We start from the raw sequence: 24,145 nt of genomic DNA, 5'->3' as shown, positions 1-24,145 counted from the left end.
TAGCAATCCTGACAGTAATTTTAATGTTTTAAAAATGAGTCATCAATAGCTATTCCTTCCTTCCTAACATTATTAAATCAAAGTGCAGGTTTTGTAAGCCTTTTTTTCCCCTTAGGCCATATGAGCAACAAGGAGGTCAATGTGATTTAACCATGTGTTGCAATACAAAGTGTATATGTGTGTTGGAGGGGTGGGGGGTAGAGGGGCTGTCCTTTAGGAACTCCTGAGCAAAGCATTGGACTTAGACCATTGGCTGTTATCAGCTACATCATGAATCGAGTCTACATATAATCCACAAGGGTGTCTCACCAAGATGGTTAAGTTTTTCCAGCTTGTTGAGCCGGATCCAAACACTGCAGTGAGATTTTTGCATTGTGAATGTTAATGAAAAGATAGATTTGAGGCAAATGTGTTCTAGGTTAAATGGGTAACATTTTGATCTGAATTCAGTTTGTTTGTAGATTTCTTTGCTAAAGTCTAAAGTCTAGTTTCGGAAAATCTGATGTGCTCTTGAACCTATTTGTGGGCCTGCTATAAATAGGGCCACTCTGGCAACACATGCATGTCTATGATAGGAGGTTACAGAGAATTTCTTCACAGACTCTGGCTCCAAAGTAACACTGACAACATCTTAATGGTAAGTTGGAAATTTAGAGAGTTTTGCCGTGAACAAGAAAGACATCTCTTGTATTCCTAAGACATACAAGTAAATTACTTCTCTTAGGTTTGTGTTTGACCACTAACAGCGCTTTCACAACCCGATAGCATGATCCTATTTATAACTTGCTCCAATGCAATTGCTTTGCTTGGTCAGAAAGGACGAGCACTAGGGCTGAAATGTGTGTTTGAGTTTTGTATGGGTAAATAACACAGAGTGTGTCGTTTGCTTTCTTTAATTAACAACCAACAGGTTTTGTTGTAATTCTGAAGTGTTTCTTTTATCTTCTCCAGGAGCTTCTGCATGGACAGCAACATTTAATCTGAGCCTTGATCTTGGAAAGCTGTGGATGTGAAAGCAGAGTGCTTTTTTAGCCTGGGTGATTTATCTCAGCTATCTCGGATTGTAAGTTTTTGGTGCGCTACCATAGTGGACAATGACTTCTAGAAGGCTGATGACTCGATCTTTTTCTGGCAATGGGAGGACAAGCAGCTTCAGTGACGACGAGGCTCCATCTTTCAATGGCCGCAATACTTACCTCTCAAATGTCCGGCCTGAAAACAGGTAGACAGTCTTATCTGTATTCTTTATGTGTTTGTAGATCATGTTGGTGAAGCAGATTGATATTGTATTGATACAGATTGATACAAGAGGAAGATATAAAGTGCACAGTGATCACGAAAAAGAGTCTTGGTCTGGCAGGTCGAATAAAAAAATCATAAAATATAATAAACATTTCTTTGTATCTTTTATGTCATTTAACTGGTATAACACTTGATCAAACTAGACCCATTAGATGAAGTTTGCCAAATTAAACACAACCACTTAAGTTTTCAGATAAAATCAGATATATCACACAAATAATTGCATGTGCATTATCTATAAACTGTAGGAGGAGGACAGCTGTGAAACAATTTTACTGGGGTAGAGTCCCAATACGCAGACCCTAATTAATCACTGTCGTTGCTTCGTTTGCCTCCTCTCTGAATAGCTATTCAAGGTATTCTCACTACAGGCCGGCGAGGTAATCTCTATTTTAAAACACTTCTACCCACTAACATCTTAACTGCAAAAACTGGTTTACTCCACGAATGAAACCCACACAAGTTTTGACTGACCAACATTGGTTTCAGTGCTGGGTTGGCAAGTTTGTTTTGCTTGACATCTCACAAGTTTGTGTCAACCTTTGACATCCATGTCACTACCAGAAATTCCCATTAACATCCTTTCCTGTTGTTTTAATTTAAAAATTAGAAATAAAGTAATTGGAGCCTACTAGTTAAAGATGAAAGGGTTCACCTGATTAACTGAGATAAATTATAAAAGTATCCACTATTTCTATTTGAAGCAAGAAGCTGACTTTCTAATGGATCAGCAATTCCTTTCAGGAGCACGTTGTGCAGTGTCATGGCTCAGCTGACTGAGGACATACAGCCATCTTTCGAGACCACCTTGAAGTCAAAGGCAGTCTCAGAGAACTGCAATGTGAAATTCACCTGTGTGGTAACAGGTAGGCTTACGTCAAGGTAGCGTCTGTGCCCTGTTGTTTTCTGGAATAACTGAAACCTCTCAGACTGAGCTGGGTGTGAAGTGGCAGGATGTGACTAATATGAAAACAAAGGATTTTGCTTCGAAGGCAGCACTTCTTCCTGTATTACTTTTTCAGCACAGCTTAATTTTGAGCTCGTTTTTCAAGAATTTTTGGGCCTCAGGCAAGCTAGATGGTTGGGCCAACATGATGCAATAACCAAAATACATTCAAGTGAACGCTTCCACACTGTGTTTTATTAAGCATGTCATTATTTTTAATATATGAGAAATTTAGCTGTTGCACATTAACAGCACAGTGTAGCACAGGGAGTGTAATGTTTACAAGCCAGAGGAAAGGTGTTCATTATATCATTTCCATGTCAGGTTACCCAGCTCCAGAACTAAAGTGGTATAAAGACGATATGGAAATGGATCGCTACTGTGGACTCCCGAAATATGAAATTCGTCGAAATGGAAAAACTCATACCCTTCATATTTACAAGTATGTAAGACAGGCTTGCATTAATCATACTGCAGAGAGGTAGCTCTTTGTTTGTTTTAATGACATTAACAAGAGCTTCTGTTTCTAGCTGCACAGTAGACGATGCAGCCATCTACCAAGTCTCAGCCAGCAATAGCAAAGGTATTGTCTCCTGCTCTGGTGTTTTGGAGGTTGGCACCATGAATGAGTACAAAATCCACCAGCGCTTCTTTGCTAAGCTGAAACAAAAAGCAGAAAAGAAGAGAAAAGATGCAGAGGAGCAGATCAAGATGGAGAATAAAGAAAATGTTCAGAAAGTGAAACCACTGATTAGTCCAGAACACCCTCAGAGGAAACGGGCTGTCCCACCACCAGAGGAGAGGGAAGTAGCCAAAGAGTCTGAGGCTATAGAGGAACTGGGAGCTACTGCAGAACCTAATGGAATTAGCTCAGAAAATGAGGAAACAGCTTCTTTGGCATCCCGGGACAGAGGTCTTGAGGACGAGACAGGTCCATCAGACGAGACGTTGGCCACTAAAAGAATAAAGATGTCAAATGGTGTAGATGCTGGAATTAATAGTAGCCGAAGCCATATGATGGGAGTTGGAGGTGAAAACTGTTATGATGGAGGAATCAGTTTGGCACAGTTTTTGGCAGAGACTCTTCAGTCCCAGGCTGTGGAGGAAAAACAGAATTCATCTCAAGCCGAGAAAGATAAAGAAGTGGAAGAAGCTGTTTTGTGTGACAATCAAGAGAAAGAGAAGGAGGAAGAGGAGCTGCAAAAAAAGAGAGAAGAAGAAGAAAAAGCTCTACAGGAGGAATATGAAAAAGAGAAAAGAAGAGAGGAAGAACTGGCCATCAGAAGGGAAAAAGAAAGAGAAAGGCAACCCCAGGTGTCGCACACAGCAGCCCATGGCAAACATGGCCCAGACATCAAACATCACAGCAAGGGCCATAAGGATCACGACCACCACCACATCCAGACCTCCATTTCCTCTATGCTCCACTCAGTCAAAGACTTCTTCTTTGGTAAGAGTAAGAAAAGCACTCATGGTCACACTGAGAATGAAGAGGCTGATTTTGAGCACTCAGTGGAGGCTCCTGAACCAGAAATGCCACCATCATTTCAGCTGCAAGAAGAACACAGTCCAGACATGTCCAAACCTCCTACAGAGGAAGTCGCGCCTGTGGAAATGGATAAACCCAGAGAGCCTTCAGAAACTACCGTGGCTACAGAACACGAGCCACCGTCAGTAGAGCCAGATACATTTAAGTATGAAGACCATGCACAACACTCGGCCCTGCCACCATCACATGAACTGCCACAAGTGGAGTCCACAAGTCCGAGTGTGACAGAAAGTGAGGAAGCCGTGGAAGCCATGGAGGTATCTGTGGGGATGGAGAGCAGCAGCGCAGGTGAAGAAGTGCCACTGCCCAGGCTTCAATTTGTCACAGAGGTATGTACAGGGGTCTTCCACAGCAGCACGTTAGATCCACTCGTGTAATACAAAAGAGCACGAGTTGAGCACAAAATGAACTTCCTCACCACCCCACACAAAAATCGTTAAAAAGAAAATTAGAGGGAAAGAAGTGCCTTTGTGTGAGTGTCTGATCGTGGTTATTTCATCTCCAAATAAAGTATCAGTGAGTTGTACTAAAAATTAACACCTAGATAAAATGATTAAGATTTCACTATAGAACAAAATTTTATCAGTTTTTAAGTTTTTTTAACATCCTTGAAAAAAAAAATCAACTTTCAGTTTTCAATCAGATTTATACACAAAGTTTTTAGAAGTGGTAAAGAAGCAAAAACGATGATTAGATGTTGTAATCATGAGTCTCTAGACAGTTAAAAACACGCATAATATTAGTGATCAGCAACTTTTAGTAGTGAGTCAGCATAAGGGTGTGACACAACTGTTTTGCTGCAAAGATAAACCACACAAAAACAGTGTGGGAGAAACAGGGAAGCTTAAGATGCATTTCACTAGTTACATGCAGGGGCAGGGGATGTTGTGCATCTGCACTGTAAGATAGGCTGCATGTTGGGTTTCGCATGTTGGCTGTGGTGAATGGGGCCAGGAGTGCGTCAGAGATCATGATGAAACCTGAATGTCAGATGCGGGTCTCACATTACAAACAGGGCTTTGCTTTAAAGAGGTTCAGCGGTAGTAGAGTGAGTCCGGCGGCAGGTCTCGGCATGAAAGGAAGGGACACATTCCTCACTGCCCCCCATACCTTAAAATAAACCCTTTCCTCATCGAGACAAGAGAGAGGAAGGCAGCACTTCTGTCATCTCACTGTCCAACTTGTCAAATAGCTACATGTATGTTAGAAATGTGTTTTTTTTAGAGTTAAACTGATACAGTCTATGTGTCTGACCTTTGGCCTTTACAGCAAGCAGCCTTAAACTGATCACCACACAATTCTTTGATTTTAAGTGAAGTTTTTCATTAGTAGTTTGTCTTATCAGTTACACAGTTAAATATGTAGCACAAGTGTATTGATATTTACCTGAAATTACCCAATAAGCATTACACTGTTACCTTTAAAGGTTTCAGACTAGAAAAAGGTGTTACTGTCATGTTTCGGCTGTGTGCAGGCAGGAATTGGACCCAAACGCAAACTCACTAGAAACAGGATTGAACTCAAAATGGCAGCTTTTATTGCTGAACAAACAACATCTACAAAACCTAAACTGAGACGCCGCTAACAAGAGTCACAGGGCGAAACACACAGCATGAAGGAGATCACGACACTGATACAGAGAAACACAGGGCTTAAATACACTGGGAAATAACGAGGGGAATGAGACACAGAAAGGGAGCACAGCTGGGAGAAATCGAACATAACGAGACCCAAGGGAAGCGAAACGCAATACATTCACGTAGGACACAGTCCTTCAAAGTAAAACAGGAAATGTAACATAGACACAGACTTGACTAGGGGAGACAGAGCAACTAAGAAACACAGAGAACAATAACAGGGAGACACAGAGGGCGGCTAACTAAATAATCAGAAAACTAAAGAGAATACAAGAAAGCCAAACTAAGACACGAGACTAAAGAATAAACTGGGGCAACAAAGAGAACTAAGATCGTAATACAAAAACTCAGAGACACAAGAAACTCAAAACACTGGGTCACCGACCCAGAACAGTGACAGTTACATAGTTTTAGTTGCACTTTTTAATCTCTTATTTATTCAGCTTTTGTTTTTCTGTGCATTTTTTAAATGTATTGTTTGCTTGAGAAGAAGGGGAATATTTATGGGATAATATGTGATAACTTAAGAAGCCTTATATGGGTATTATGAGCCGCATTAAAATGCCACTGAGTATTAATAGCTTTGACAAGTAAGTAATTACAACTTCTTCGGTTGCAAACAAATGTTTGTAGTTGTAGTCATAAATTTCCTGTGTGTGTTTTTGTTAATTGTAACGTAGCATTAATGTCCAAGCGGTGCACAATGATATGTGGAAAAGGGAACTGAAGTAGCTATGTTTAAACATCCACCTGCTGAGTGATTGCATATCCATAATGTGGAACTACAACTGTACCTTTGCTATGTTGTGGTTAGGTACAAGGCTCTTTAAATGAATAATGAGAGGAAGTTGTAACTATTATCTGAACAATCTTTTCTCACATGATTGTGACCTTTTTTTAACACACAATGTACACAATGGTGACAAATAGCTTCAGCTTTAATTTGAATGCGACTCCAGTTCCCTTCCATCGAAAGCTGCAACTTCTTTTTTTTTTGGCAGTCACTGCCGGCCACACTTATTGTCACGAGGCATCACATGGTTGCTTTACAGCTATGTATACATTTTAATGATGAGGACAGAGGGGAAACGCGCTCTAAGCGGGAAAAAACAAAAGGAAACTAATGACACTTTTTTATGTAACTCAAAGCTTGACCACTCTGTGATCTATGCTTTCTAATTAGGACTTTTGCTCTTCAGAGTCAAATTCTGTTCTTTTTTTAATTATCGGCTATTGTTGAGGCTTGAGGCTACCCAATATTTACATTAGATTTCTATCTGTCATGTGTGACTGCTCTTTGGCTGAGCTACAAGCTATCATTCATTCACCACCTAGCAAATACTTTTGTGTAAACTGCACATCAATGTCAGCTTATGCGGGAAATCCCCTGTTTATCTTTCAACCTCAGAGCAAAACAAGTGCACTTTCAAAGCCAGTGGAATTTCACTTCATAACTTTGAAGTGTTTCATCCAGAAGGTTAGTGAAGGTTGGCGTAAAATGTTAATCAGTTAAAGCTCCAAAGGAAAGAATAAAAAACTTTTTTAGCAATTTTAGTGGACCCTCACAAATGTAAACTGCTGTCTTGCACATTGTAGGCAGTTTAAAAAAAAAAAGTGGCTAAAAGAAGCTAACCGGTCAAAAAAGTTACAAATATTCAGATTTCCTGTAGTTGTTTTGTAATTCATGGCACAAAAACTTGTCAGAATCTATGACACATAGTCACAAGTTAGAGGTGTAAATTCGCTTTAACAAGATTCTTAAAAACAAGAAGAAAAAAAAAAACACTTGAGACCGAAACACATACAGTTCCTCTATAACTAGTAAATGAAAGTGGTAAAAATATTTGCATCCATAGCATGCAACATAATGCATCTTTAGAGGGAGTTCTGAAACATAACATAATAATACATGTACAGCATCTTGGTCAACAGGTGTTGTTTTAAATGTGCTATATAAATAAATGTGACTTTGACTGTGACTTATACTTGAAAATGCCATTACGATGATTTTTCTATTTTCAATCAGGCTGACTTTAAAGATAAAGACACTGAGGTGCTCTCGGTTATCAAAGAGGTTCACGTCACTGAGCAAGAGCTAGATTCACCACAGCGTAATCAGCAGGCTGAGAAAGATGAGTCTGTTCCAGAGGATGATAAGTCTGCCTTGCCACAGACCCAAGACTTGGCTGATAAAGAAGGGGGCACCCCAACGCCCACCCTCACCAGCTTGGGAGAATGCTGGACTCCCCCTCACAGCATCGTCTCAGCAGCGGAAAGCCACAGTCCTGGAGAAACGCCCACTGAAACTTTGCAAGAAGAGGGGAAGCAAGGTGAAGTTGACATGGAGGAGGCTAGCTCTTTTAATGAGTTACATGAGGAAGAGAAAGCCGAAGTGAAATCAAAGAAGCAGGGATTTTCAGGTATAAACGGATCTGAGATGACTAAATTGTCAACATCTTCTCTGGAAAGCCAAATAGAGGCGTGCGAATCTAAAAAGCCTGATCAGGTGCTTTCATACTTTCCTGATGTGGAATCATTCAGTGCAGAGACACATTGTCTAAAAGAGGAGACCAAATGTACTTCACTGATTCAGGAAATGAATACAGGATTTCCGCCCACTACACTCCCTGAGAGTTTAGACAAGGTTGACCTAAAAATGCAACATAAACCCACTCGTACTAGGTCACAGGAAATCACAGAAGTCGGCGATGTTAGTGCTACACAAAGTTCAAGCTCTGGTTTTACAAGAAGCGGGGGAAGATATGAGCAAAACAAAGCGGCAAATTCTATTTTAGAGAAAGAAGGACATAATAATCTGTGTGACAGTCTAAAAACACAGGAGCAAGTGTGTTTAGAAGTGGAGAGCGCTGAAGTGAAGAATGAGAGTTTACAGGTTGAAGCGGAGACAGAAAAGCAGACTCCAGTGAACGCAGAAGAGCCGATTCACTCAAAGATAAAGCAAATGGAGGAGCAGAGTAATACTGCACATCAAAACATGAGTGGGAGTGGCTGGAGTGGTGTGCATTCAGAGAATATTCCAGCAATCCAGATATCGACTATTGAAGATATCCCTGATAGTAAACCAAATGTGCCAGATCTGAGCCCAAGTGAGCAATTTCTAATCCCCAAAATTGAAATAATGGAGGCTGAGCTCAAAGAGTCTACTTTGCCACTAACTATTTTGGCCCTAGACAAGCCAGACTCAAGCAATTTGCAAAAACATGATGCAACTCCTGCTTCTGACTTGTTGCCCACGCAGAAAGGTATGCAGAAAGATGATCACATTTCACCTACGGAGAAAGTAGAAGATGTTGCACAATTAGACGGCAAGACAGAAAATACACAGGTGGAAGGGAGGGAAGAGCCCCCTCAGATGAGCTATGCATTAATTCCTGTTATAAATGTTTCATTCACTGATGATAAGGAGGGTGATGCATGTTTAAACAACCATGTGTCAGACACAAAGCAGGCTGTTGAAACTCCAAAGGGGCCTTTGTTTGTGGTACCACCAATTTCTGTCACTTGTCATGAAAGTGATCTACCACAATTCAGCCTGCCCACTTACACTGAGCCGACAGAAATGGAAACTTCAGCTGACACGCAAAGCGGAACAAAGAATGACAGTGACAAAAATGAGGCTGTGAAGCCTGAAAGTGCTCAAAATAGAAGACCTAACTTTGACGAAAGAAGTGTCAAAGAGAACACTCCCACTGTGCTATATGAAGCTCTGAAACCAAAAGTCGGTGACAGTGTTTCGTTATTCAGCAAAACAACAGTGGACGTCCTTGTCCCTGAAACTTTGAAACCCAAATCCCTCAAAGATGCCAAGACAGAGAATTCAGTGTCAGTTGAAGATCCCCAGAAAAACAGATTTTCTGTTGAGAGACTCAGCTCCAAGCCCCCGACAAGTCCAGCTAGTCTCCGCAAATTAATATCCAAAGCTGCTGCAGACTCAGACAACGAGGCTGCGGCAGCTGAAGATCTAAGCGGAGGGTCTACACCAACGTCATCCCTTTCCTGTGAAAGCAGTCCCCGAATGAAACGCAGAGACAGTCTAACTCTCATACGCTCTGCCACCCCTGAGGAGTTGGCCTCTGGAGCTCGTCGCAAAATCTTCATCCCAAAACCTAAAGAAGACATAGATGGGACACTAGCACTAGATACTCAAGGGATCTTGAGTTACATGTCACCCAGCCAGGCCCGCAGGGCATCGTTACTGCAGGCTCAAAAAACCCCACCTATCGAGAGACGCTCCCCGCTGCTGAATCGCCGAAAGTCCACCTTGGAGGTGCCAAAAGTGGTGGGGGAGACTCCCACAGAAGAGCCGGCCAGCACCAAACGAGAAGAGAAACCTGCTGAAAAAAAGATAGATCCTTTGAAAGGTAAAGTCTTCTTTTGTTTAATTTAGCAAAGGTATAATGAAATGAAGAGGGTTTTTTTTTTTATCATATTAACTAAATATATGCGTGGAATATAAATAAATAATGAGGCAACCTGTCCAGTTTTCCCCCATAACCATGGATTGGATAAGTGGAGACAAATGGATGGATGGAGACAAATGGATGGATGGATGGATGGAGACAAATGGATGGATGGATGGATGGATAGATGGATAATTAGCCTCTATGGAGTTACAAGCAATTATCTGTTAAATCACAGTGGACTGTCTAATTTCCTTGTTTTCATACTTTTCTCAAAATATATCATTTATATTAAATATATCATCAGTGCAAAAAATGTGAAATAAACTGCCACTTAAGAAACAAGAAACATCACATGAGCTCGACTCTCCTTTCCATGCATCACCAGCTCCGCAGGTTATCCGTAAGATGCGGGGAGAGCCATTCCCAGATGCCTCTGGACACCTGAAGCTTTGGTGCCAGTTCTTTAACGTGCTCGGCGACTCCACCATTAAGTGGTACAGAGATGAGGAAGAAATTCTAGAGGTGAAAAGAAGGTTAGTTTTCACCTTTACTCATTTTATGGTCATAACCACCCTACCTATCTGTAAAATCACATGTTCAATTTGTTTTAGGTATTAAAAGAGCTACTTTTCACCTTTGCCATTGCTATTATTCTGAGGATTTCCAGCCAAAATGACAAATGGGCGGGTTCCAAATATGAAACAATAATGCTTCAAGGATAAGCAGGATTTATTTGGGCCTGAGTGCATCCCATGGTCTTCTGTCATTCTCATATTCTCACTGCAAAAGATGTCCAGCTCATGTGACTGTGAACCCCACAGCTGTGACACAGAGAGGTGAATCTCTGGCTAGACACAGAAACTGTAACCTGACACAATATTTTTCCCATCTCCAGGGTGCATTAAAAGTCTATATATGTGCGAATGGTTGCTGTGTCAGCAGTCTGCTGCCACACAGCACGAGCATCTGTCTCACAGTGACATCTTGTGGGTTGTTGGGGAATTGGAGTCTCTCGATTGAATGCGTTCATGACTGTGTGTGTGGATTTTTTTTCTTTATTTTTTCTTTATTTTATGCTCAAGTGGAGGAGATGAAAGCCAAGTAGCACTGGCAATTGTTCTCGCGTCCAACCAAGACTGTGGTGTATATGGCTGCACGATCACTAATGAATACGGGACGGACAGTACTGACTTCCTCCTCAGTATAGACAGTAAGAAACAGCATGTATAGAAAAAAATCGAAATTGAAATTTAGAGTGTTTTACTAATATTAAATTCAATTTATTCAAGGTTTTGTCTGTTTTCTCTCTTACAGTTATGTCTGAAATACTGCTAAAAGATGATTTGGAAGGTACTTTTTGGTTAAACACTATATGCATCTGAGCCTTTGTTTATACACTATTTTTAACTGGATTCCCAGAGTAACTCTGTTTTTGCTTCAGTTGGAGAAGAGATAGAGATGACCCCGCTCCTGTTCACCAAAGGCTTGGTCGACTCTGGCACTTGGGGTGACAAGTACTTTGGTCGGATCATGACAGAGAGGTTGCACCTTGGGGAGGGCTGCATGCACAAAGCCAGCCAGGTGAAGGTCATCTATGGCCTGGATCCCGTCTTTGAGTCCGGAAGCACTTGTATTATTAAAGTTCAAAGCCCCATCACTTATGGGACCAAACAGGAGAGCAACCTTGCAGAGAGAAATCTAGAAATTACTAAGCACGTGAGTTTCACTGAGGAACTTTTGTTACATTTTAGTATATATGGTTAAATAGTGCTTCCTTCTGCTTTATTTATTTATTTATTTTTTAAATCTCTGTTTTCTAGGAATGCAAAGTCCAAAACATGATTCGAGAATACTGCAAAATCTTCTCAGCTGAAGCAAGAGTTATTGAAACCTTTGGGCCTTCACTAGAGTAAGCAACAGATATATTTTTGTTCTGATAATTAAATCCATTAAAATTATACTATACACAGTATATTACTGCTTGTGATCATCCCACTGTTACTTCATGTTGCCCACAGAGTGATTCCTCGCTATTTGATGTACCGGCCAGCAAATTCTGTGCCGTATGCCACAGTGGAGGCTGATCTTACTGGTTTATTCCTTAAGTATTGCACAATGGATGCTAAAGGGAAACTGGTTATGCAAAAGATTTCTGAGATAGAGCAGAAATGCTGCAGCTTCCAGCACTGGATCCATCAGTGGACACATGGCAATTTGTTGGTCACTCAGCTCGAGGGTACGCCACACATAAAATAATCACGAAGGCAATCATTTAAAGTGAATATTAGCGGGATCATGACCATTAAAGATTCTCTAAGGCTTGTTTTTTTTTTCTAGGTGTTGAAACAAAGATTACAAACGTGAGAGTTGTCACCAAGTCAAAAGGGTTTGTATCGCAGTCCCTACATGCAAAATTATTGTTTGTTTGCTGCTAAATAGCTGCAATAACCCCTCCCCCACCTCCCTTTGTTCTTCAGATACCAAGGATTAACTGAGTGTGGCTCACCTGAGGTGTTCAACCAGTTCCTGACACTCCATCAATGCAACTACTACTGCGGGCTTCTTGGCCTGCGCCCGCTTAAGACTATGGACAGTCTGCAGCAGCCCGCCAAAGCGAAGGGCTCAAAAAGCCCTCTGCTCAACCGCAAAGCGGGGTCTACCAGCCCACAGCTCCAGCGAAAAGGACACAGCCCTCAAATTGCTAGAAAAGCTAATTCTAGCCCAAAGGTGACTAGAAAGGGTCAGGAGACAGAGGACAATAAATCAAGTGCAAAACCAAAGCCAGCAGAAATTACTGATGCCACTGTTGAAAAAAGGTAGGAAAAAGGGCTTTTGTTCTAGCAATATCTCATTGCTTTTATTGGTTTAGTGTTAAGTGTTACTTTCCAGTTATCAAAGGCGGCAAGAGAAAAAGAGTCATTTGTCAGCTTGACGTGGTAAAAACTTATTATGAATATCTGGCCCCTGTGAGGAGACGTCCATCCTCAGCGTAGTTAAAAGGTTTGTGAGAATGTTTGGCATGACGGGCACAGCGATTTTTAAACCTCATAGTCTGCTTTTCTACTTTTATAGAAGAGGAATCACTGAACTGACACAGCTTTTCTAAGAATCTTTGAACACCTGCCTCAGAGTATTATCAGCTCTATGAGTGGACAAACAACTCTCCAAGCAATATTTGCCAAATAAGCCAACAGGAGATGTCAACATTAAGGTGTTTTCATTTAAATGTCGTGTATAAAATGTACATGGCCACAATGTATGTATGTTTCACTCGCTATCTAGAATGTATTATAAGTATTATACGTAGATGCTGCATGTTCACGTCATGTACAGAATGTGTATCAAGTAAAAGGTGTGCTCATTTCTGGGTTAATATTTATTGCTAGTATTTAAACTTTCTTCACAGCAAAGTTGAGCTCATGCTGTGGATTAACAGCACCATTTTTAGATAAAAAAATGTTTGTGTGCACTTTGTTTTGGGCTTTTTTTTTAGTTATTGTGACTGATTGTTGTTTTTCCAGTCCCTTTCCATTATTTTCACATTTTAGATGGCAAAACTATACTTTATCTCAAAGAAAAGAGCTGTTTTGGGAGTGTACCGCTGGTCAGTATTAGGCAGAAACTTCATTAACAAAACCTTTTTATTCTTATTTTGCGCGAGGCCAGCAGGGACATTTGGAGACGATAAAGATGAAAACCCGCTCAGTTATCACATTAACTTTGGTTGGTTAAAGTCCAACAGAGGTCAGTTCTCTCCTATACAAATAACACCAAACCTGTGTGAAAAGCAAGCTTTGGGAATTTGTGTCTTGATTAATGATTAATAAGGATATTCAGAAGAGTCCAAACTAGCACATGTCAGCTGGTGTCATTTGTGTATTCACTAACTGCATGAAGCCTTATAGATGAAGGAAAAGAAAGCACGGAAATATTTTAAATTGAATATGTGAAAAAAAAACAAAATAATAACACATAATGTGTACATAAATAAATGGAGTAAATATGCAAAGTAACATAAAGAACAATAATAAATGAGTGAGGGTGCGAGTGAATGACTGAGTGAATGAATAAATGTGTCTTTGGTATGTTTGGTATGTCACACTGTGTCTGCTTTTCTAAAGAAATAAATATGTAAAACAAGTCCAGTCATGAGTTTTATTTCCATATGTTTTATAGTAGTTAACATAGTTTTATATATAATTAATGTAAATTTGGTATATATATATATATAACACACCCAGCACGCCCCTGCGGGCGGTTTATCCTTCAAGCTCGGGTCCTCTACCAGAGGCCTGGGAGCTTGAGGGTCCTGCGCAGTATCTTAGCTGTTCCCAGGACTGCGCTCTTCTGGACAGAGATCTCCGATGTTATTCCCGGGATCTGCTGGAGCCACTCGCCTAGCTTGGGAGTCACCGCACCTAGTGCTCCGATTACCACGGGGACCACCGTTACCTTCACCCTCCACATCCTCTCGAGCTCTTCTCTGAGCCCTTGGTATTTCTCCAGCTTCTCGTGTTCCTTCTTCCTGATATTGCTGTCATTCGGAACCGCTACATCGATCACTACGGCCGTCTTCTTCTGTTTGTCTACCACCACTATGTCCGGTTGGTTAGCCACCACCATTTTGTCCGTCTGTATCTGGAAGTCCCACAGGATCTTAGCTCGGTCATTCTCCACCACCCTTGGGGGCATCTCCCATTTTGACCTCGGGACTTCCAGGTTATACTCGGCACAGATGTTCCTGTACACTATGCCGGCCACTTGGTTATGGCGTTCCATGTATGCCTTGCCTGCTAGCATCTTGCACCCTGCTGTTATGTGCTGGATTGTCTCTGGGGCATCTTTACACAGCCTGCACCTGGGGTCTTGCCTGGTGTGACCCCAGCCTCTATGGATCTTGTGCTCAGAGCTTGTTCTTGTGCTATATATATATATATATATATATATATATATATATATATATATATATATATATATGTACATGTTCTCTCCTATATATGTACAAAATTAATCAAAATCCCAGTTTGGCTTTTATAAGACCGATTTACAATATAATACATAAAAGATAAAATCAGCTCAAAAATGTTATGCATGTACTGCAGGCTTTACATTTTTACAATAAATGTGACACAAATACACAAACTAGTATGCAAATGAGCTACAGTGGGGAAAAAAACTGGCACTTGACTTGTGACTGATTTTCACATTGAAGAAAACACTGATCATAATGCATGAATTTTAACAAATAAAATAAAATAATACATTAAGAGGAACTTGTTTACCAGCACATGAATCACCACTGCTATGTGACAGTTTACTAAGAGGTTGTTTGCTTCGCTGTTTTTTTTTTTAAAGTGGCACAGCATAGTTAATAATATACTGTAATCTTTTCGCTTTTGATGTACTAATGGCTGTGACTTCTGGTAACAGCTCATATCTGTTTAAAAAAGACAGTTTTTTAGAAAGGCATTTTATGTCAATCCACTCAGTTAATATTTTATTGTTTTGGTACTTTAATATGACTTTTGACAGTGTTAAACTCATCAAAGTGGATCAGGTGGCCCGTTGCCAATTTCTGTGGTGATTCACAACAACTTTGTCCAATTAGAGACTGGTGAGTCAAGCAAATTGTACTTACAAACCTCACAGGAAAGCTGAACAGAGGTTGAAAATACTTGTAGAAATGTTTTGCATGTGGTTTGCATATGACTGCTACGGGTTGTTCTTTAAATACAAACATCCACATCGGGAAAGCCACAACACTGACAACATTTGGAGAGAAATATGGTGGCGTTTGCTACATTGCCCCAGAATCCTTCAAATGAGACGGTCCCGTTGTTTATGGTGCTGCAAAATAATTAATTTTACATGTAAATAAAAATAACGAGATATCACAAAGTCATACTTAATAGCCTGAGTGTATATCTGATTTCTTCCAATTAGTTTAGCCACCCGCAAGCTTCTTTTTAATGAAAATGTAAATGCATACCTTTGAAAGAGCTCTTGACAGCATTCTGCAACGTCTGAAAGTGTGGCATTGAAGGGTGATCCGTTAAAAACCTCCACACAGTCCAATGGAGGAACAAAGAGGATGCCTGAAAAATCAGAGTGAGAGCTGCTCTGTAAAAACTGCACAGAAAGATGCTGTGGAGATACACTGGAAACAAAACAAACTAACAGAACTTTACCTGCAATGCAAGCATTGATGAGAGATACACATGTCCCGGTGATCATGGCTCTAAACACCAGAGATGAGATGTCATTTCTTCTTAATGGGCATATAGATGCTTGGAGAAAAGAAAACACACAGTGTTAGAGAATCCATTACTGAGAGAACACATTCTGGATCAAGGCAAAAATGTGACAATAATATGATTTAATACTCACAAAGACCTCCAATCACAATGCCCAGTGAGCTGAAATTGGCAAACCCACAAAGAGCATAAGTGGTGATGATTTCTGATCGGACCTGAAACAAGAAAAAAAAAAAAAAAGATTTCCAGCTCACATTCATACTGACAAAATTTAAAATATATTCAGAACTAAAAACATATACTCACAGATATCCACTGCCTTTCATCTCCAATAACCTCAGCAAGTCCGTCGAGCCTGTTTTGCTTCAATTTAGATAATTCCTCATACGCCACAAACTCATTGAGGAAGAGCTTTGTCCCAATTAGCTTAGCCACAACGAAACTCTCATCGTATGTCACTCCCATCATAAAGGCCACAGGCATAAACACGTAAGAGCAAATTAACTACAAAGACCAGATAAGGTTATTTGAAATTTGTTAGACTGATATCTTAAATTCTCAGAAAAAGGAAAGCACAGTAAATCAGAATGTCAAGCAAAGTTTGTGTGCATAACGGACTAATGTTTCCCTAAGATAAAACACACGGAAATAAGCAGACAACTTTAACTTTATGGTTTCTTTCTCATATTCACCCCACCCAGCAAACACAAGCCAGAGATGGTTTATCTTTGTTGGGTGGGGTCAGAAACATTAATCACTATTATAGGAAGTTTATGCTGTAAATTCTTAACTTATCTAAATACATTTGTCAGAATAAGTAGTTGGGTATTTATTTTACACTGTCATAATACAAGTCAAAGTATATTAAAATACTACACGTCATACAGTTATGATATAATTATTTAAATGATCAAACACAAGTATTTATTATTAGATAACTTTACTTAGCTTAATTTTCATTGTAATGTTATAATATAAAAATATAATTCTAAAATCTAAGGAGTTTACAAAATGATCAAGATACCACATTAACTTTCTGTTGCTAAAACATACCTGAAATGTGACATCAGGATATCCCACCATTCCTCCAAGCCATTTCAAAGCTGAATTTATGAATCCGAGGATAGCAAGAAAGGCTATAAGATTTGCTGCAATGTTAGCAACAAGCCCTATTGATGCAGATGCTCCACTGCTGACTGCTTCCAAAATGTTCTGCTCATCACTGAAATGTTAAAAATAAATAAATGTAGACAAGATATTCTGAACCGAACACACACAAAAAAGAAAAGACAACATCATGAGAAGAAATTCAATTGTGTACACACCCAGAAGCCACTTTGATGTTCTGCTTTGATTTAAAGCGACTCTCCTCTGTTTCTGGGTAAGAAAGCTTAGAGATTGCCAGAGCACACGGAGCAGCCATCACAGAGGCTGATATCAAGGAAGATGCATCAATCTGTGAAACACAATTAAATAACATGTAACTGATTAGGGTAATTACAGCAGTGATTAGCAACGCTGTCGGTAATATACATTTGCATGCTTTGAATATGTTGTGACTTATTAAAACCACCCATCAACGAGACAGACACATACCACATATCAAGTCATGTAAATTGTTTTTAAGGTTCCCTTTTTCTTATATCACAAATTGCTGACAGCAATAAAGCTGTTGCTATAAGAAAAACCTGGGTAAACACAATCACTGATATTAGTCCTCATTATCCTTTTGTAATGCTCATTCAGCTTTTTACCCAGATAGAAACCTCACGTTAGATAAGATAAGATGCCACACCTATGTCTCTACCAGCTACCATCTTTTCCTATATAAATCTGGGTCATGATGCTTGTCAGCAGAACTACTGAAAACTTTAAATTACTCTGTACTCTCAGAAACCTCAAAGGCTGTTTTTCTCTCAGCTCTAAGACCAAAGTGGAATGAGTTAAATCTGCATTAGGTATTCAGGTGTATTTCTAAGTATGTGTTCAGTTTTGGGGCCCATTTTTTTCCTTTTTCTTTTTAATACTGCCATGAGGGTTTTTAATGTTTCTTTATATAAAATTGTTTGCAACTAACTTCATAGCCTCAGTCCAGAGTAATCAGGTGCCTTATCACAGTTTGTGTTCCTACAGTAACTGAGAAACAGTGCTGTGCTTGTTCCCTCTCAGGAGTTTAAATAAAACAACAAAGGTCCTTGAGCCAGAAATCAGTACTGGCTATGCCCCTCACTGCAACTTTTTTAAGATGTTGTTTTGCACTCAGAGCTTAAATTGCTTTGGGTTTTCTTTAACTTACAGTTGAATCTTTGTCTTTTTTTGTGCATGTTACGTTTTTATTGTATGCTTCTGTATGGGATAAGATACATTATGCTAGTATGAAAATAGGTTTATCTTAAAAGTTTTATCTCACCCCAAATGAGATGAATGCCCCCATAACACTGCCCGCAATTGTGGCAAATCCACCAGTCATAACAGCATGGATCTCTGATTTGGTCATATCCTTCAAATAGGGGCGGATCAGCAGCGGTGCTTCTGTCTAATGTACAAAAAACATTTAATTTTTTCTGCACTTATTCACAGGTACATGCACAAAAGTTCAAACAATGATGTTCGTAAAATAGTGTTGAATAAAATGTTGAAGCAAGAAGTACCTGCCCAACAAATATATTGCCTGCCACACTCAAGGTCTCTGTGGAAGACGTTCCCATTGTTATCTGCATAACCCACGAGATCTGCATGGACAAAAATCGTGGCCCTTAGTAGCAGATTATTACTACATGAGCAATAGGAGCACAGAAGCATTGAAGATGCTGCAAGCAGTGTATTTTACCTTCAAAATGAACCACTGCATAATCCCCAAGTAGTAAAGGACCGACATCACGCTGCTAAAGAAAATAACAATGGGCAAAGCCTGAGGGAAAATCATAAAATTCGGGTTAGCAATGCTCAAGTTAAATAATTCATAATCATGGTTGAGGGTCCAATCATTTACTTACTTGAAAGGCAAAAATGTTTCCAATCAGATCGCCAAAAACGAACGATGAACCTTCTTTGGTGTAGTCGAGAAATATCTGAAATTACAATTGTAAAAATGGAAACTCAGGATAAGATTTCATATATTATTCATTTGCTTAGTAAATGAATTCATGACATTTTTGATGCACATACCAATACATTTTATTAAGGTAAATAAAGTCGCCAATTATTAGAGATTATAAGCTGTCAAACACACTGTATATTAATTAGCAGGCCACGTGCGTGTACACACTCAACCCTCGGAGGACCAAAGAGTAAAGGTGAATACTGTAATAAAGCAGGTCTAAAGATAAGCATGTGTGGTAAATAAAATAACATGAGTCCACACTGTTGTGTCATAAAAGGAACATCTACAATTTAAATGGAAGGTAAATAAATGATAAAAGAACTGAATGAGTGTTAATGTTACTTGGAAGTGTTATGCTGAATAGTTGTGGTGTCTAAATTATAATTTGATTGACAATGAAATGCTCATCGTCATATAATACCTGCACTTGTTTTCCAAGCCAGTCGAAAGCTATAAATCCAGGCTCCGTTCGTATAATAAAAAGGCCAAGGCAGAACTGTATCCCGAGACCCCAAAACACAGGCCTCCATGATACCTAAAACAAAATGTGAAAAAAAGAAATGCTTTGGCCATGAGATACATAAAGCAGTCTCCATATAATTCAGAATTATTCCATGCAAGCAACTCAACTAAATTGTAAGATGATAGGGGCACAAGGACAGAGATAATCTGAGATACGATGCCCAAAAATGTTTCGAAAGAGATGTCATCACAGTAAAGGCTGTGACTCAGTGGAAAACTAACCATTGTCCTGTGTGCTGAGAAAAGGAATATAAGCATGATGAACACGCAAACTCCGCCAAATGAGATAAGCTGGGTAGGACGCTTGCTTGTGTCTAAAGCGAGCCACACCACAAACAAGACCACAACCACCAAAATGAAAACCCTGGAAAACACATTAAAGCCACACATCATGACTTAATAGTCACAAGGAGTTTCTTCACAAAGAGTCTGTTCTTTCACCAACTTTAAATTCACTCACCATTTTATCCATTTCAAGTTTGATTTAAACCATCTGACGGCGGGCTTGAAAAAGCGACTGATGCTTTTCCCCTTGTACTTGTTCAAAAGTTCCAGTGATACAGCAGCAACAGCCAAACAGGTCAGGACTACAAGGGCAGTAGCCCTCTTGAAATCCAGGACACATGCCGCAATGAAGTACGCCACATAACCTACAGAAGAGAAAAGCAATTCATCATGATCACTGTCTATACTGAAATTAGTTTACTCAAAGAAAAGTCACAAACTTTGCCTGTGTAAAGGATACCATGCAGAACCCTGCTGTATATATCTATATACCATTGTAGATACCTATATACTATTCATAATACTGTCATTTCCCATGCATATCGCATATTGCATGTAGAGCAGTAGTACCTGTTTGCTGTGGTGTCCCCCAGGGATCTGTGTTAGGCCCTACCCTGTTCTTCACTGTATATGCTTCCTTTAAGTGTCATTTTTGAGAAATACCACATTGCCTTTCACTATTATGCCGATGACATCCAGATCTATTTTGAGCTGAATGATGATCTAGCTATGTCCGTGAGTAACTTTCGAGAGTGCATGTGTGAGGTCAAGCAATGGCTTCTGGCAAATTTTCTTATCCTTAACGATAAGAAAACTGAAATTATGATCTTTGGCAGTGACGCTCTTCGTGCCAAACTTCATGATGCTTTTGGTTTTCTCACTAGTTCTTTCCCTGACACTGTTAGGAATTTGGGTTTGCTACTTGACAGCTCATTTAAACTTGATAAACAAGTATCTGCTGTCGTCAGATCTAGTTTCTACCAACTTCGCCTTATTTCCAAGGCCAAACACTACATCCCGCACAATGACTTGGAAAAGCTTATCCATGCCTTTGTAACGTCAAGACTAGATTACTGTAATTCACTTTATTATGGTCTCCACTCTACCCTTTTACATAGATTACAGACAGTCCAGAATGCCGCTGCACGCATTCTAACTAAAACTAAGAAGTTTACTCACATCACTCCCGTCCTTGCTGATCTGCACTGGTTGCCTGTGAAATTTCGTATTCAATTCAAAATTCTGTTGTTTACTTTTAAAATTACTAATAACACAGGGCCAAGTTATCTTAAGGAACTCTTAAATTCATATCTTCCTACGAGGGCCTTAAGATCTTCCTCACAGTTATTGTTGGTTCAGCCCAGATCTCGCTTGAAGTCTAGAGGTGATCGAGCGTTTGCTCTAGCTGCACCTGAGCTGTGGAACAATCTCCCGATTGGCATCTGGGCATCTGATTCTATTCAATCTTTTAAATCACGGCTTAAAACATATTTGTTTGAACTTGCTTTTTCTACTAGTTAAATTCTCGCCTCGCTTCTTGTGAGTTATTCTATTAATGTGTCTGGTTGTTTTGCGTTGTCCTGCACTGTCAATGTTTTCTATCACTGTGTTTGATGGTACAGCTTTACTCTGCTATAGCTGTGTGCTATAGTTTATTCTTATTAGTGGTCTTTACCTGTGAACATAATCTCACACTTATATGACTCTGACGTTATAGTGCTAATTATTTTATTATTTTATTGTTGCGTTGTCTATGTTCTCTATCACTGTGTATGATGGTACAGTTCTACTTTGCTATAGCTGTGTGCTATAGATTATTCCTATTAGTGGTTTTTACCTGTGAACATAATCCCACACTTATATGACTCCGATGTTTTAGTGTAAATCATTTTATTGTTTTATGTAAAGCACTTTGGCATGCCCCTGGCTTTTAATGTGCTCTATAAATAAAGATTGTTGTTGTTGTTGTAATCAATCTTTTATTTATTCCATAATGTATTCCAACATCTTTGCACTCTGCACCACTGTATATATGAATATAAATGTGCTGTACAGGTTGCTATTGTATGTTTGTTTATTTGGGTAAATAGAGTGAGAGCAAAAAAAAAAAAAAAAATGAAGCCCCATTCTTTGCACATCTACACATACTTGGTCAATAAAGCTGATTCGGATTCTGATGCATATCTGCTGAATAAACTGATGTTTCATAAATTATTACCTGCTCCGAGTACACCCAGGACAATGTATTTGAAGAGTTTTGAATGAGCCTTGATGTAATTCTCTGTGGCATTGATTGGTCCGGAAACTTTGCTGAAGTAGAGAAATAAAATCAAAAATCAGAAGTAAAGTCAAAAGCAATTGTTCACTGCAATTCTCTTGAGTAAGTAGAATCATATTTCAAATTATTTTCAAGTTGTGTATACAGTATATTGACAAAAGTACTAGGTCAGCTACATGCTACTCCTACACGAGCTGCTCGACCTATGGAAACCCAGGCCATGAAGTTCCCTGCACACAGTTCTTGTGCTGACATTAATGGCAGAGGAGCTGTGCTGTTACTGAGTGGTGCTGGTGATCTTTAGAGCTCTTGGTTACCCCACTCTTTAGCCACTTTGTTGCTGAACTACGTTTCCTAAAAACCAATGCAATAAATAGTGCAATAAATACTTTCAGAGGAAATTTCACAAATGGACTTGTCACAACTGTAGCCTTGTGTTCCAGTACTATGGTCAAATTCAGTGAACTCTTTAAAATTGTCTTCAACAGATGTTTTTAAAGGCAGAATGCACGAACAGGTGTTTATTTCAACAACTTTAGCAGCGGCAATTAGACTGAAAACACGTGAAGTCAAAGATTAAGCGGTGTGGCACAAATACTTTTGTCCACACAGGTTATTTTATACAACATTAGATAAATCTTAGCCATATACTGGATTAAAAGAATCTTATCCATTACAGATTTTGTTTTGTATGTGTGTAAAGTATACACACAAACTGTCGAGTAAACAAATACAGCACAGAGGCCTAAGGCACATGCTATAAAAACTTACATTACAGCGCTCACAATAAAACTGTAGGACTAGTTCTATAAACAGAAACAACTTGAACTGACACACCTTAGGTATGATCCCAGTTCCAGTCTTTTTTTAGGCTTTTTGGTCTCACTTTTTATGCTGCTGTAGTGATTAATGTCATTCTCCTAGGAAAATACAGGTAATTTATTAAAAGCATGTTTCATTTGAAAGTAAAATACAGGACAACATAACACATACCTCTATTTCATAAGCATGGTTGTCCACTCCGCTTCCATTGTTCTGGCTTATCTTTTCGAGGTGGACATCGTATTGGTCCGCTGAAAAACAGGATCATTATTCACTTCTATCCAGCTGCCTGTGGGAAAGCAGCTGCAACTTGAACAAGCAGGAGCAGGAACAATAAGTGACAAATCAAATCTCGATTTTTTTGGTTTTTTTGCTTTTTGCTCTGTGAGATAAAGAAAGCTTAACATATGTCCACATAATCCTGAAATCTTATGCGAATCTATATGAAAATTGTTCCACAAAAATACAAATTCACAACTGCAGAACAAACAGCTTAATACAAGGAAAAGCAGAGTTAATGGCTTACTCATTGTGCGTCCTCCTAGACCCAGCTGTCAAATGCTGTGCTGTAAAATACACCGCAGGGAATACTCTGCCCTCAATGAAACATCTTATCATTAATTAACAGACACGTAGCGTACTTCTCCAATCTCTCAGGAAGTACACAACGGAGACGTTTGTGTCATTCAGGAGGAATGATTTAATGTGCCTTATGAAGCAATACTTTGAGACGTGAAGCTGACCATGTTTTGCATTTCCTAAGTTGCTGGAACGACAGAAGATGAGTCTTGAATTGACTCTTAAGAGGCATTTCCTAAGAAACACAGTAGGTCAGGCATGACTTTATCTTTGGGAGGTTGTTAGCACCTATAAGTCATAGAAAACTAAAATTGGGTATCTAAAAATACATTTGTCACAAGCTTCTGAATAATCAACATGATTAATAACAGAAAGGAGCCCTTATATCACAAACAGAATAAGTCTATAGTTATATTAGCCTACCTTAAAAATAAAGCTCAATAT

The 24,145-nt window shown here is 39.4% G+C and overlaps 2 protein-coding genes across 4 annotated transcripts; one reads left to right on the top strand and one right to left on the bottom strand.

Moving 5' to 3' along the window:
- Positions 1-285: 285 nt before the first annotated feature.
- Positions 286-14,003, top strand: alpk3a (alpha-kinase 3a). Of its 3 annotated transcripts, none has more exons than XR_013910604.1 (16): positions 286-637; positions 952-1,222; positions 1,650-1,682; positions 2,047-2,168; positions 2,573-2,690; positions 2,779-4,126; positions 7,461-9,816; positions 10,244-10,391; positions 10,941-11,068; positions 11,173-11,208; positions 11,300-11,574; positions 11,679-11,767; positions 11,877-12,094; positions 12,196-12,244; positions 12,336-12,858; positions 12,931-14,003. XR_013910604.1 is itself a non-coding variant. In XM_080304688.1 (16 exons), the coding sequence occupies exons 2-16, from the start codon at positions 1,095-1,097 to the stop codon at positions 12,962-12,964; spliced, it is 5,421 nt and encodes a 1,806-aa protein (XP_080160814.1). In that variant the 5' UTR covers positions 286-637; positions 952-1,094; the 3' UTR covers positions 12,965-14,003. The 3 variants fall into 3 exon arrangements, 2 of the variants coding, with proteins under 2 accessions (XP_080160814.1, XP_080160815.1); XM_080304688.1 differs by having other exon boundaries at positions 12,336-12,674; XM_080304689.1 differs by lacking the exon at positions 1,650-1,682 and having other exon boundaries at positions 12,336-12,674.
- Positions 13,467-23,773, bottom strand: slc28a1 (solute carrier family 28 member 1). The gene is made up of 18 exons (XM_026175950.2): positions 23,649-23,773; positions 23,294-23,373; positions 23,138-23,220; positions 22,241-22,332; positions 20,198-20,387; positions 19,960-20,101; positions 19,637-19,750; positions 19,109-19,183; positions 18,943-19,023; positions 18,764-18,844; positions 18,523-18,648; positions 17,438-17,568; positions 17,166-17,334; positions 16,419-16,616; positions 16,246-16,327; positions 16,047-16,145; positions 15,848-15,953; positions 13,467-15,705 (listed from the first exon to the last, which is right to left on the bottom strand). Exons 1-18 carry the CDS (start codon positions 23,650-23,652, stop codon positions 15,585-15,587), a joined length of 1,974 nt encoding a protein of 657 aa, XP_026031735.2. The 5' UTR covers positions 23,653-23,773; the 3' UTR covers positions 13,467-15,584.
- Positions 23,774-24,145: the final 372 nt, after the last annotated feature.

Source organism: Astatotilapia calliptera, chromosome 7, assembly GCF_964374335.1.
Source record: "Astatotilapia calliptera chromosome 7, fAstCal68.1, whole genome shotgun sequence".
Taxonomy (NCBI): Eukaryota; Metazoa; Chordata; class Actinopteri; order Cichliformes; family Cichlidae; genus Astatotilapia; species Astatotilapia calliptera.
The sequence above is the reverse complement of the archived record's forward strand: the minus strand, read 5'-3'. Positions and strand labels throughout refer to the sequence as shown.

Excerpts from the sequence above, each read along its gene's own strand:
- slc28a1 (XM_026175950.2), bottom strand. Across the intron at positions 17,569-18,522 it reads GGGCATTCATCTCATTTGGG|ATTGATGCATCTTCCTTGAT; the intron begins GTGAGATAAAAC and ends TGTGTTTCACAG. Across the intron at positions 15,706-15,847 it reads TGTCAAGAGCTCTTTCAAAG|CACCATAAACAACGGGACCG; the intron begins GTATGCATTTAC and ends ATTATTTTGCAG.
- alpk3a (XM_080304688.1), top strand. The coding sequence starts at position 1,095 with ATGACTTCTAGAAGGCTGATGACTCGATCTTTTTCTGGCAATGGGAGG. Across the intron at positions 2,169-2,572 it reads ATTCACCTGTGTGGTAACAG|GTTACCCAGCTCCAGAACTA; the intron begins GTAGGCTTACGT and ends TTTCCATGTCAG. Across the intron at positions 11,069-11,172 it reads CTTCCTCCTCAGTATAGACA|TTATGTCTGAAATACTGCTA; the intron begins GTAAGAAACAGC and ends TCTCTCTTACAG.